General features: G+C 39.2%; 2 protein-coding genes across 3 annotated transcripts; one reads left to right on the top strand and one right to left on the bottom strand.

Annotated features, from left to right (window-relative positions):
- The first annotated feature begins 1,293 nt into the window (after nt 1–1,293).
- On the top strand, nt 1,294–5,292 carry si:ch211-10a23.2 (Galectin-related protein A-like). The gene is made up of 4 exons (XM_067478748.1): nt 1,294–1,451; nt 1,759–1,844; nt 3,007–3,187; nt 4,441–5,292. Exons 1-4 carry the CDS (start codon nt 1,425–1,427, stop codon nt 4,582–4,584), a joined length of 438 nt encoding a protein of 145 aa, XP_067334849.1. The 5' UTR covers nt 1,294–1,424; the 3' UTR covers nt 4,585–5,292.
- Nucleotides 5,293–5,688: 396 nt separating this feature from the next.
- plek2 (pleckstrin 2) lies at nt 5,689–10,422 on the bottom strand. 2 transcript variants are annotated; one of them, XM_067478746.1, is made up of 9 exons: nt 10,266–10,422; nt 10,010–10,174; nt 9,468–9,652; nt 9,266–9,357; nt 8,940–9,127; nt 8,719–8,820; nt 8,074–8,157; nt 7,712–7,790; nt 5,689–7,120 (listed from the first exon to the last, which is right to left on the bottom strand). In XM_067478746.1, the coding sequence occupies exons 1-9, from the start codon at nt 10,317–10,319 to the stop codon at nt 6,993–6,995; spliced, it is 1,077 nt and encodes a 358-aa protein (XP_067334847.1). In that variant the 5' UTR covers nt 10,320–10,422; the 3' UTR covers nt 5,689–6,992. The 2 variants fall into 2 exon arrangements, with proteins under 2 accessions (XP_067334847.1, XP_067334848.1); XM_067478747.1 differs by having other exon boundaries at nt 9,468–9,649.
- Nucleotides 10,423–12,654: the final 2,232 nt, after the last annotated feature.

The raw sequence follows: 12,654 nt of genomic DNA, 5'->3' as shown, positions 1-12,654 counted from the left end.
TTGGCACGAGGAGACGTTCCAAAAAAGGCTGGTGCCTTAAGGGGCTGTCGAATATAGATAACGCTGACGTTTACATTTCGTGAACTATGGTAGAATTGGCTTAAATGTTTCTTTCTTTTTTTTATTTACTTTTATTTACTCTAATAACAAACTACCAATACGATTTATATTTTATTATGCTGAAATTAAATAAGTATTAAAATGCATTTTAAGTTGGCATATTATATATATATATATAATACAAATTATAGTTGAACCTTTTTAACATTGAAAATGTAAAATTGTTATTTAAAAAATGTCAACATTATATTATTACAAACATATTATGGGTGGCACGATAAAGTTAACTGTTAAAATTTTTTTTTTTTAAGATTATGTGGTGTCATGTTCATTTTTAAAAACACTCAACTACAGTTTCTAAAAATATACTTTCTTGTTTCAAAAAGTGACTTTTGTGATGATACTTGATGATGTTGACTAACGTTGCTATTTCTCCCACACAACACAGTGTAAGTGGACATGTGAGAAATGACTAATATCCTTTAGCTTGACCCTGTTCTCATATACCTATCTACAGCTGGGGGAACATTGGCCTTATGGGGTATATTTTTATGGGAGTATTTGATTAATGTTACTTTGAACTTCTACTATGAAAAATATAGCTAAAAATATTGTACATTTTTATATATATTAAATTCATTTTAAAAGTGGGCATATTTTGAAAAGCAATATTTTACCCCCAAAATACATGATCTACCTAATAATATGATAAAACAAGCAAACGCTGCCAGCTGCCCCTCCAGAATACTAACAACTGATGAAGCCAACTGGGAAAAAGTTTTTTTGTGTGTGTTTGTGTGTGACCCATGAACTTACTGAACAGAATTGTACTATTTTCCATGACTATTTTTCGGTGGAGTTGTACAGTTTATGTGAAAAATTAAGGGGTTTTCCCTCTCTTTTAATGACCTCCCCCCCCACCCCCAGAACTTCAGTATGTGTTTGTGTTTTTCTGTATTTGGTTAAGTTATTTCCCTTGTTTGTTTTTTCTACGCAGTTTCCTTATTTGGTTGTCATGTCTGTATTTCACTCTGTATTTGGTTTTGTTTTCTCACTGGCAGGTGAGTTGAATCATAACGGTTCACGCCATTGGACAATTGCTATGAGGGCTGAAGCCACAATCCCCTAAAAAGTCTTTATGTCAAGCATTGTGAATTGCCATGTGTCTATTCAGGCTGTAATAGAAACTCCCCCTCTGCCTCCTCTCTTTCTCTCTGTCTGTTTCTCACCATCCCGGCTAAACAGGGAGGCTGTCTCTATGACAACGTAGTACAGGCGGGGTTTGCCAGCTGGAGGCAGAGTCGCTCAGTCCTCAGCTGGCATCACCGCTTGAAACCTCCACACCGCATCACGCCCTGAGTGGAATGGAAGAAACGGACAAGAAAGAAAATGTATGTAGCTGTGTTTTGCTTCTTTAGCACTGCATGCACTGACGCGAGATGCCAGATTAAATCTGAATATTTAACCATTTACCATAATGGGCTAAAACATAAGCATAGTTTGTGCAGCTGAGTCACCGGTTGTTTAAATCAATAGCGCTATTGTTCCCATTGGTGCCATAGGTTGCAGCGCACCGCAAATTGCCCGGGTTGTGTTGGGAAATCCTCTTAAAATAAACTGTCTTGCCCGTTTTTAGCCGTAGGCCTCATTCTGTGTGACCGCTGATCTGTATGCATGCACATCTCTATTGTTTGACAGGGGGAGTACATCGGAGAGATAAAAGGTGGGCTGCGGCCCTCAATGAAGCTGGTTGTTATGGGGATTGTTAACAAAAAACCGAAAAGGTTGGTGCACGCACGTGTTTTTATTTTGCAACAAAAATCCGCCCTATACATTATTAATATTGCTACTATTGCACACATGACGTGGCAGCCAATCAAAGTTCGCGATAAAGGTGCCCTGGCTGACAATAAAACAGAATTTTAAAGCAGATGCAACGGGTGTTGTCTGTGTTTGAGTCCCTGCTTTGGGAAAATCTCATTGCAATGCCAGTGCCTTTAGTAATTATAGGTTATTCGTGGATGTGCGTGGGAGAGCTACAAATCCCATAAAAACTAAAAAGTCACTAAGGAAATTCTTTAACTGATACCATCCGCCGGTTATTTATTCAATCCCTTATCAGTTCTGATCAGTTAAAGATGGCAATTAGGCTACATAAAAAAGCCGCTCTGTATAAATAAACTGTGATGCAAAACCTTTTTTATGCCAGGAAATGTATTTTTAGCTGCAGAAACAATTGGATATTTTAAGGAGAAGTGCTCTCACAGGAGACTCTTTTCCTAGTTTTTTCCAAATTATATTTCTGTCTGGAAGCTATTGCAGGACTGCATACATGGTACGGGTAGTAATACCAAACCATTAAAATACACTCAAGTGAAATGTACTTACTATCCCACAAGTAAAAATATATTTCTTGCAGAATTGGCTCTGTCACTGTGTCATTATCAAATTACTGGGTCATTATCGTTGCAGTATTAACATGTAAGAAGTACTTTGTTGTAGTAGCTGGTGAAGATAAAGCTAATTTTAACATTTTTAATGAACTTTTGTCCAGTAGAGTACAAAGTAATGTAACATTGGAATACCAACGTAAAGTACCTCAGACCTGACATTTTTCACAAATTAAATTTGCATGCAATGCTAAGAAGTGTCACTCATTCTCCTGCATGAAAACTCAAACTGCGTCTCCTCTCGCAGTTTGTTATTCAGGATATTTGCTCTGGTGATGGTCAAAATAGTTTACTGTCATTGATAAAGTTTAGCATTTTTATTACCACAGTACAGTCAACATAGAGTCCAGAAGATGTCACTGTTGTCAAATGAATCTGCAAAGGTTTACAATCCATTTAAACATTTAAAAGAACAGGAAGAAAGACATAGAAGCTTAAATACTAAAGTGTACTGCAAATGTGTCCTGTCCCTGATCTCTCCTGGGTGTTTTTCCAGCATTGAGGTGACTCTGTACAGTAAGCCCCAGCACGAGGACATGGATTCTGATGTAGGTCTTCAACTTAAGGTCAGCTTCATGGACAAAGCTGTCCAGCGCAACGCCCGCTTGGCTGGAAAGTGGGGTCCATCTGAAAATACCCTCTCTTTCTTTCCATTTGCACCCGGAGAGGCATTCAAGGTACTAATCTCTAACATGCACACATCTCTGTCAACCTCAACCGCTGTCAAGTGATGTATTTGATAAAAAATCTCTGCATGAATTTCTTACTCCATTGGTTGTAGGTGCAAGTCTAATTTTGACTGATTGTAATTTGTGTCATTGGGAAGTTACTGTGGCCTCCTTTTTGCACTTAAGCAGTGAATCAGCCTGCAACACAATCCGCCTTAAAAGCAGCACCATTAGATTCAATAAAAAGACGTTTGTCAATGTTTCTGTAAATCACTGAATGTCTCTAAAATCAAGATATTTTATTTGCTGCCAAATCTATAGTTAGCCTGTGGGGTTTTCTTGTACACAAAGTCATATTTCCATTCACTGGTCCTGCTTCGGCAAAAAAATACAAATGCTGGTGCAGGATGGCTACAGCACGGAGTGTCTTTACATGTTTGCATGTGTGGATGACATACAAACAGTTGCTAAACATCCTTCCTTATTAGATTATTCATGTTTGTTTATAAGTTTACATTTTGTCACTCGGATTATTAAAATGTGTCCCTGTTTTGTAACAAAACCTATCACACACCTGTCCGTCCTGGAAGAGGGATTCCTTTAATGTTGTTACTGTAACGTTTTTGGCCAGAAGGGTTAATTGTTCTTGGTTTGATTTGAAAGAAGCTTTGTAATTATGTTCTGGAATTCTCCATTTTCCAACGACAAATATGTCAGTTTATTTATTATGAATCGAACCCAACATCAAAGCCCCATTTGCGATTTACATTTTGGTGGCCCAAGGCCAAAGGTGAAGGACACTGTGACATCATGGTTTTGTTTTGGCCTTCACATTCATGTGACCGTAATATCACACTAATATTATAATAATACCTGATTATATCTTTGGCGTCAGAGGCCAAAAGTCAAGTTCAGTGTGACCCCGTATCTGTCCAATTTATGCAAACGCAACACAACAGGAATGTGTTGGTGGCATAAACATCCACATGACTTTAGAATTATGGTGGTGAAAGGTGAAAGGTCAAAGTCACTGTGAACTCATGTCCAACATGTCTGAAGGGAATTTCATTCCATCTACAAACATCAACATGAACTAATGGGTGAACTGATCACAATACAGGCCTTGACAAATTTAACTAGTTGACAGAGGCAAACAACTGGGAAGCGTTAATTCCAGTTGCATGTAGGTTCAGGAGTAAAACAACAAGCTTTAAACCTAAAAAACTGACTTTCCCATCCTCTTTGTTCCCTCTGACACTCAGATGGAGATCGTATGTGAGCACCAGCAGTTCCGTATCTTAGTGGATGGACAGCCTCTGTGTGGCTTCACCCACCGGCTCTCCCAGCTCGCCTCCCTCACTGCCTTACGAGTCTTTGGAGATCTACAGCTCACCAAGGTGGCCTAACACCAGCATCTAACACTCGGATAAATATCATAAGAATGTTCTGGGACAGTGTACAAACCATAAGATTAGAATAGAGCTACTTTTTGAGTGAGGACATCATCCCTGTGATGAGGATGTTGTGTTTACAGTTCCAAACAAAATTACACCTGCCTCGTAATCATGTGATAAGACAAAGTGCCTTCACTAGATTACCTGTTTGGAGACTTGAAGATACTGACTGAAGGTAACAGTCATCATTGTCTTAAATCAAATGAAGAATGTGATTTGAAACAAAGCGAATTAATTGTTTATGTTAATTAACCGCTACGGTCTAAGCTATACAGTGTTTTCCCTTGGGGATGTGTCACCACAAAAAAGAGTGTTGCATCAGTTTTTGTGCATTAGAAAGAGATTTCAGATACAATTTCTCTAAAGTTAACCTTTGAAAGCACTTATGTTTACGAGTGCCTGCATGAAGAAGAATGTTTCTGTGCCAGACTAAGTACTGTAATAATGTTAAAAAGTTAAGTAGCCTAAGTTAGTGCATGCCCATAATTCTCCTCCAGCTGGAAGGATTAGGTTACCTTATCTTCTGTTAATGTGTCAGTGGTGGCTTTAATAAGCTACTAACACCCACTGGCTTCTCTACTTTTCTTTGATCCCGCTAGCACTTTTCCTGTCAGTGTTTTCTCTGGATTTACTTCACTGCAATAAATCACCTTGTTGTTATTTTTTGCTGTTTTCCACTTTTTGTTCATGTAGTTCCTTCTCGGTTTCACTGTAGCATAATGTATCGCTGAGACAATGTGTCAGGCATGTTTCCAATGAACAAGGCTCTAAAACCAACACCAGCTCAGCTTGACTCATTCCGATAAAGGCTCCACTCAGCTTGCTCAGTGGGAGTGTCTGTATGTGATTGCAGGGAGCGCCTCAAGCCAGCTTCAACCAAAACACCACGACTTTGAGAAATATCTCCTTAGGTTTTTCCTGTCTCTACTTGTGCTTCCTCTAGCTGTCAGATCTTTAACTTACATTATGTAAGTGTAGCATATAAAAAATAAAAAAAAACCCAGATTTCTGCACTTTTCACTGATAAAATTCAACCACAGAAAAACACAGTAAAGATCACTGGCAAACAGAATTCTGTATCATTTCACATTTTCACAATACTTTCCAGGGGTATAAAAAAATACAAATCTGGTAATATATTTTTGGGCTGGGTCAAATAAAAATTAAACAATGAAAGATGTTTTTTTTTTTTAAAAAAAGAGTTACAGGAAAAATATTTAGATTTAAGAATTTTTGAAAACTGAAAAAAAAACACTACAAGTAAAAGTCATGCATTTAAAATCCCAATTCAGTAAAAGTGAAAACAAATTATAAGCAAAATGTACCCAAACTATTAACATTACAAGAACGTAAATGTAAATAAGCAAAGGTAAAGAATTGTCTACTACGCAAATCATTCTTGAGTAATTTATGCCAAAATATTGAATACTTTCATTGCTGGATTACTTCACAGGGAGGTCCTGGAGTTACAAAGTAATTAAAAAAGAAGCAAAACTACCATAATTAAATGTTAAACTAGCAGAATGGAAATAAAAACTTCAGCAAGATGCAGAATGACCATAAAAAGGCATAAAAGCACTAAAAAGAAATGCAAAATCACCTAAAAGAGATGCACAACAACCACAGAGACAAAAAAAAATGTCTAAATCTAACTGCAAAACAACCACGAAGACACAAATCTAAATGTAAAACAACTAAAGAGACAAAGTGACACTAAAGGAGGGATGGTCTGTGTCACAGTCTGTCCGTGGATACAAATTTGTCTCTAAACCTTTAATTTAAACCAAACCATTTTTTAAAGATAGAGGGAAAATGTTTCTAATTTGAAACTTGGCAAAGAATTCTCTACATACACTAAAACTAATATGTTTATCAATATGTGTATGTTGTTTTAAATCTAAATTTATATTTGAAAACTAAATAGTAACTACACCTTTACATAAAGTAGATTTGTACACGGTCTGTACAGTACTTTGCACAGACCATCTGTAGTGTATTTTGCACCTCTGTTGTATGAAGCTGTAAAAAAAAAAATCCACCATTGAGAATAGTCAAAAAAATAAAAAAAAATCACTTTTAATACTGTAAAAAGATTGCAAAACAAACAAACATTTAAATTGCATCAACAAAAATGCTACGCTCATTGGGTTTTCATAACCCATAATACAGCTTCAAAATACAGGAAACTCAGGCTAGAAATGAGACTATTTTACATGATATCAATACTATTACTGCATAACCAAGAAAAAAACTTTCGTTTATCTTGCATGTTCTCAGTTTGTTGCTACAAGTTGATGTCAATTCTGTCTTCAGTCTATTTAATAAGTTAAAAAGTTGATGATGAACCTGGATCCACTGCTCTATGTGTGCTTTCTGATCGCCTCAATCCAGTCCATCTTCTCCTGGTGACTCGGAGCCTGGATGAAGTAGCGTGTGTCTGACTGAGTGATGATTTTGAACAGGTTGCCTTGAATATTGCCTTTCACACCTATACAGAGTGGAAAGGAAACATTAGGATGGGAACATAGGTGAGAAAACATAAAACAAAGCTCTTTACACATAGGGACTTTTAAAAATTAAAACTGAAAAAAAAAAAAACAATTTCCCCAAGTGGCTGGGCGCTGTAGTTTTACACAAATAGAATTTAAAAATTTAACACTGGGACTATTTTCATCTGAAGACTAACCCACATATGGTCGTCTAATGATACACTAACTGGACTGTAAGAGGAGGATTTCACTCACAATAAACCACAGAACCAGTGTCACCATGTGCAACAATGGAGCTCATTGGTGTTTTTTTAATAGTTTTAGACAATAATACAGTTCTGTGGCACAGAGAAGTATGTTCCAGGCTCTGGCTTTGCACACAATATTTGTAAGTATAGGATGAAATCATTTCTGGCTTTCGCTTTTAATTTTTAAGATTATAAGGCAAATACAGAATATCAGCAAATATTTGTACGTGTGCACCATGAGTGAATGTTTCCTGATAAAAACTGTAAAGTAAATCTGTTCCTTTCCAATGCCTTACTTACCTATCTTATAATTATTTGTTGGACTTTGAGCCAGTGACTCACCTGAGGGAACTCCATTATCTTCCAGAGAAGAAACCAGACAGCCTCGCAGTGAGAAGCCGCCAACGGGGCTGATGTCATCCTAATAAGTGATGTGAGACAGGAACTGGATGAGGTCGAGTCAAGACAGATTACTGAGAAATTACAGCTATAATGAATCATGAATCCCGATGACTTCAGAGTCATGAAGTGAGGCAGGGGCAAACAAAACAACTGCTTTGTCTGCTTTAACACCCACTCTGTCTTGTGTTTGTATTTGTAGTTTTCATACTGTAGAAAAATACACACCTCAGATTTCTTTCCCGTTTAACATTACAAGCTGAAAGCGCTGGCTTTTACGTTCATAGCGTGTCCTGCACACTCACCTTAGTGGGATCATAATAGTGAAGGAATGCAGGCTCCGAACGCAGCACAAACAGCCGCACCTTCCAGTTTTTCCTTCTGTGTCCCTGTGTTTGAAAAAGTGAGACGTGTTGGTATAAATTTAATCCAAACGTAATCTATGTCATAATATAGAAAGCACACGTTATAAAAGGGTTATAACTTACAACAGAGTCAGTTAATGGAAACATTTAACAAAGCTTTATAAGTTATAAGGTGTTAAAAGCAGGCATTGCCAGCTTGTAAAAAAAAAAAACTTCTTACTTTGCAAGCAGCTGTAAAATCGACGCAAGAGCATTTTACAACTTTGCAACTCAAATGCTGACATTAATAATTGGTTATATTTGATCTATAAAACATAAAGCTATAATTTACTGTTAGTAAACCCTTCGTAAAGGATGTTTGATTGTATTTGACACATGAATTCACTGGGGGCTAGAGGTGAAACCAGATCAGGCCCTGACCCTCACTGTGACCTCTGTGCTGTGCTCTGCATTAACTCTTTTATTTCTTGTTGATGGACAATGGTCATCACATAAGTTTCCATATTGAGAATAGTTCAAATTTTTCTGTTTTAAATATGAGCTAAATATTATGTTAAGCATCCTGACATAGTGAGATGTGTTTACCTGTTTCAGCAGGTATCCTCTCTTGATCACTTTCCCACTCAGCTCCACTGCGGACAACGACATCTCTGCCTTCACGCAGCCTCTCTTCTTCAGGCTGTCAGACTGTGATTAAAGATCCCCATGACAAAGGGATAAACAATGAAGTTCTGTGTATAATGCACGTAGATATTTGTGGCGTGGTACGGTGCAGCACTAAGGTGTCAAAGGTCATTGCTACTCACAAAGCTGTACAGTGCACAGGAGTCATCCATGAACTGCTCACTGAGCCCGGCGGTGCGTTGAGCCTCCAGGCTCCTCACGCCAACAGGTCGCAGGAAACCCTCCTCCAGCAGGGCAGAGGCCAGCGTCACAGCCTCCACACGGTTCAAAGCAAGCTGCATAAACACCAGCCAGTCCACCACCTCTGAACCTACATAGACACCGCATGTACAGAATATCGTCTGCAAGTTATTCAGGTATGAACACGTGATGTGGAAGCAGACATGTGTTCGGCACATAAAGTCAGGAGGTGGATGTAAACATATGCGCTGATGTTTCAAATGCTCACCTGAGAAACAGTTGCTGTAAGTGCCGCCCTGCTCCGTGTGGTTGCTCATCCTGATACCACTGTGGACATCATACATGGAGTCCAGCACTTTGCTGTGACAAAGAGAAAAAAAAAAACTTGAGAGAGGAAGAGATTCACAGAAACAGGCTGAGGCAGGACAAGCTTTAACTCAGGGGCACAGCTGGGGGAGATGGTTCGTTACCTGAGATCAATGTTGTTTAACCTGGATCCGGCTTTGCCTTTGTTGTTCGCCGACTTGTTGCCGTCAGCCGTCCGCAGCTTGTCAACGGCTGCAGAGATGTCAGCCGCCCATTCATCTCGCTCCTCTCGAGAACAAGCCTCCAGAAAATGATCCACCCCATTCGCTGTTTGGAGCTTGAACACCTGCTATTAAAAAATACATAAAGAAGCTCTTTGTTTTTGTTTTTGTTTTTTTTAAATCAGTGAGGCTGTAAAATTACAGAAAATGATGAATGCGCAAAAAACTTGTACACGTTGTACATGTTGGTATGTGATGGAGATCAGGTCCTGACAAAACAGTAACCTGGGGCTGTGTGTTGTGTCATCAAGCGTGAAAGAACCACAGAGCCAAAAGTGAAGCAACACGAACAGCACGCACAATGGAAAACACTGGATTCAAACTTCAGTGGAGGCTGTGACTGTGCTGATGTAAGTACGCGCATTTGAAGCGTTTTCAGCAAATAACTGAATTTCAAGTAAAAGCGCTCTAAAGTAAAAACTCACCGGACGATTTTCATACTCGAGGAAAGGACAGGTAAGCGCGCAGTCCTTCAGCAGGATTTTCCCCCTCTGAGACGAGTCCCTCTTGCCTCCTTCGTATTTGTAATACAGCAGCTTGTCTGGCATCAGCACAAACCAGCGCGCCTTCCAGTTGTGCACAACATGACCCTGTAAACGGATCATAAGAAAGGATAAGAATCCCTCACATAGACTGACTAAAATCTCCAGCATTAGTCTATATATCCCAATAACCTCTTACCCTTTTCACCAGGAATCCCTCTCTTAGAATGGTGCTGCCGTTGTCTGTATCCATACTGTTCAGTGTGATCGCAGCAAATGAGCTTCGCCTATCACCTGCTCAGGTTTAAATGTAAAAGGGGAGTTTCTGCGTCATTGAATGTGTCACTCACACCCACACAGACACGCCTTGCTCCCCACCGAGTGGGATTTCTAATCCGGCAATTTCACACCGTTATCACATGAGGGCGTACTCACTCCGTCAGCGTGTCTCAGGAGGTTTTGGTTGAAGAACAGGCACCGTGTCGTCACTTGTTTGTTACTCACAACAACTTCATTCTCCATCACTTTCGGTATGTGAAGAATTCCGATCCTGGAGATGAAGCTGTGGGGAACATCCTCCAAACAGATTTACAGACTTTATTAAATCGCATTTTCATTAAAGACCAGCAGTCGGTGGTCGACCACAGGCCTCCTTTCTGCAGCAGCTGCACCCAATAGGAGAGCAGCTGGGTTCAGGTCCACTTCAAACGTTAAGATGCACAGATTAATGAGAATTCTGAGGCTGGTCGACATGAAATAAAGTGCTGCTTCTGCAACAAATTGCTCCTTTTCCAAGCTCTTTTTTAAATTTGCTGTGCTGAAAACATGCTTCTTTTAATGATTTGTTTATTGAGATTAATTTAAAAGAGACCTTGTGCAAAAATAGACATAAATGTTTCCATTTGATGCAATGCACCAGAATTACCTCAAAGCTCATTTTCATCTGCAGTCCCTCTGGCACCTTAAAGGGAAGAAACATAACAAATAATAAGTGCATTTACTTACATTAAATACAATGTATTGTTATTATTTTAAACTGATTCGTGGCAATAATAATAAAACTATGACATGCTGTTCACACCACTATTTGTTAGATTAGAACATTTCTGACTTTGATGCCTCCCAGTGGCAGAACAGAAAAATGAGGCCTCCGCTTATGAATCTGACAGCGAGATGCTGACAGAGTGGAATTCACTGGACTAACCCGCGATAAAGCGTTATAACTATGTCTATTTGCTGCTCTGCTTTCAGTGTTTCGTTGCTGTGCTAACTCACTGCACCACCGGGATGTTTCAATGGGACATATTATTAGAAAAATGCCATACTAGGACTAGTTGTACAGTAACAGGTGAGATGCCTCCCTTTGAAAAATGCCCTAGGTAAGTAGGACCAACTGAAAAGACCATGATTCCGTAACGGAAGAAACAGGAACACACTAAGACTCTTCTAAGAAGTGAAAAAACAAGAAAAATAACTGAATGAGGCACTAGGAAACCTCCTTGCGAGCCACGTTAAAATCCAAAAACAAACGAAGTCCTTACAGTCAACCGGAATAAGTGAAGCCAAGTCTGCACAAACCTAGTTTGTTATTTTGGAGAACAGCAAGGCGGGAAGCCAATTTTTGACTTGTAGACATAAGGCAGCACTCTTGGAGTCTGCTAAGAAGCGTGTGAACAAACCAAATGAGCTTTGGAACAAGATTATGTGGTCTGATAAGACCAAATGTGAATTATTTTTTCATTCTTCACAAAACTACGTGTGGTAGGAAAAAAAAAAACCTCTGCCTGTGAGGAGAGGAATACCATTCACAAAGCTGGTGTTCTGGGGGTGTATGTGTGTACAAAGACATCTCAGGAATGGTTTAGAAAGAATGGCAAATGTTTTAGCAGGGGCTTCCCAGTGTCCAGATAGAATTTCAAAGTCACTGAAAACCAAGCAATCGGTTATGCCGCTCACAGGCTAATGAACCTTCTGGTTGAAAAGCAAAATGTCTCCCACTAGAGGTAATTACGTCAGAATGTTGATGCAGCATTGGCCTCTGCATTCGCCGGACTGATCAATTTGCAGCCAGATTTGCAGCAACATTGCACAGCAGCACCAAATCAGCTCCAGCACAACCTCAGGTGTACCTATTCACCCACATCACAATATGTGACCCAATTTCTGTTTGCCCTAATGCTGCTATTACACCTGGAAATGTCATCAGAGAGAGCTGAATGTTGAATGAGTTAAAAATGTCAGTTAGGGGAAATCATTATCGGTAATGTGATCAATGACAGCATTTAATATTACTTTCCTTTAAGGACTTCTGAAGTATTTCCAACACTTAGTCAGTGAGTTTTATTAAGCTTAGTGGATTACTAGCCATGAAAAAGGATACAGCCCTCTATTTGGCCTGAAAGCCAAGGACTTTCGTATAATAAGAAAAGAAGCCGATGGCACTCTTCTCTGCAGGATAAACCCCTAAAGACCTTACATGATGTTTCCCAGGTGAAGGAACCTGCACACACAGTTTTATGAGAGCTGGAATGTGCTGCAAACACAGTGTGGCAACGAGCTAGATGAGCGTCGGGAAAAGAATCTGTTAA

Source organism: Channa argus, chromosome 16 (genome assembly GCF_033026475.1).
Source record: "Channa argus isolate prfri chromosome 16, Channa argus male v1.0, whole genome shotgun sequence".
Lineage (NCBI taxonomy): Eukaryota > Metazoa > Chordata > Actinopteri > Anabantiformes > Channidae > Channa > Channa argus.
Note: the sequence above shows the minus strand (reverse complement) of the source record. Positions and strands in the feature narration are given on the sequence as shown.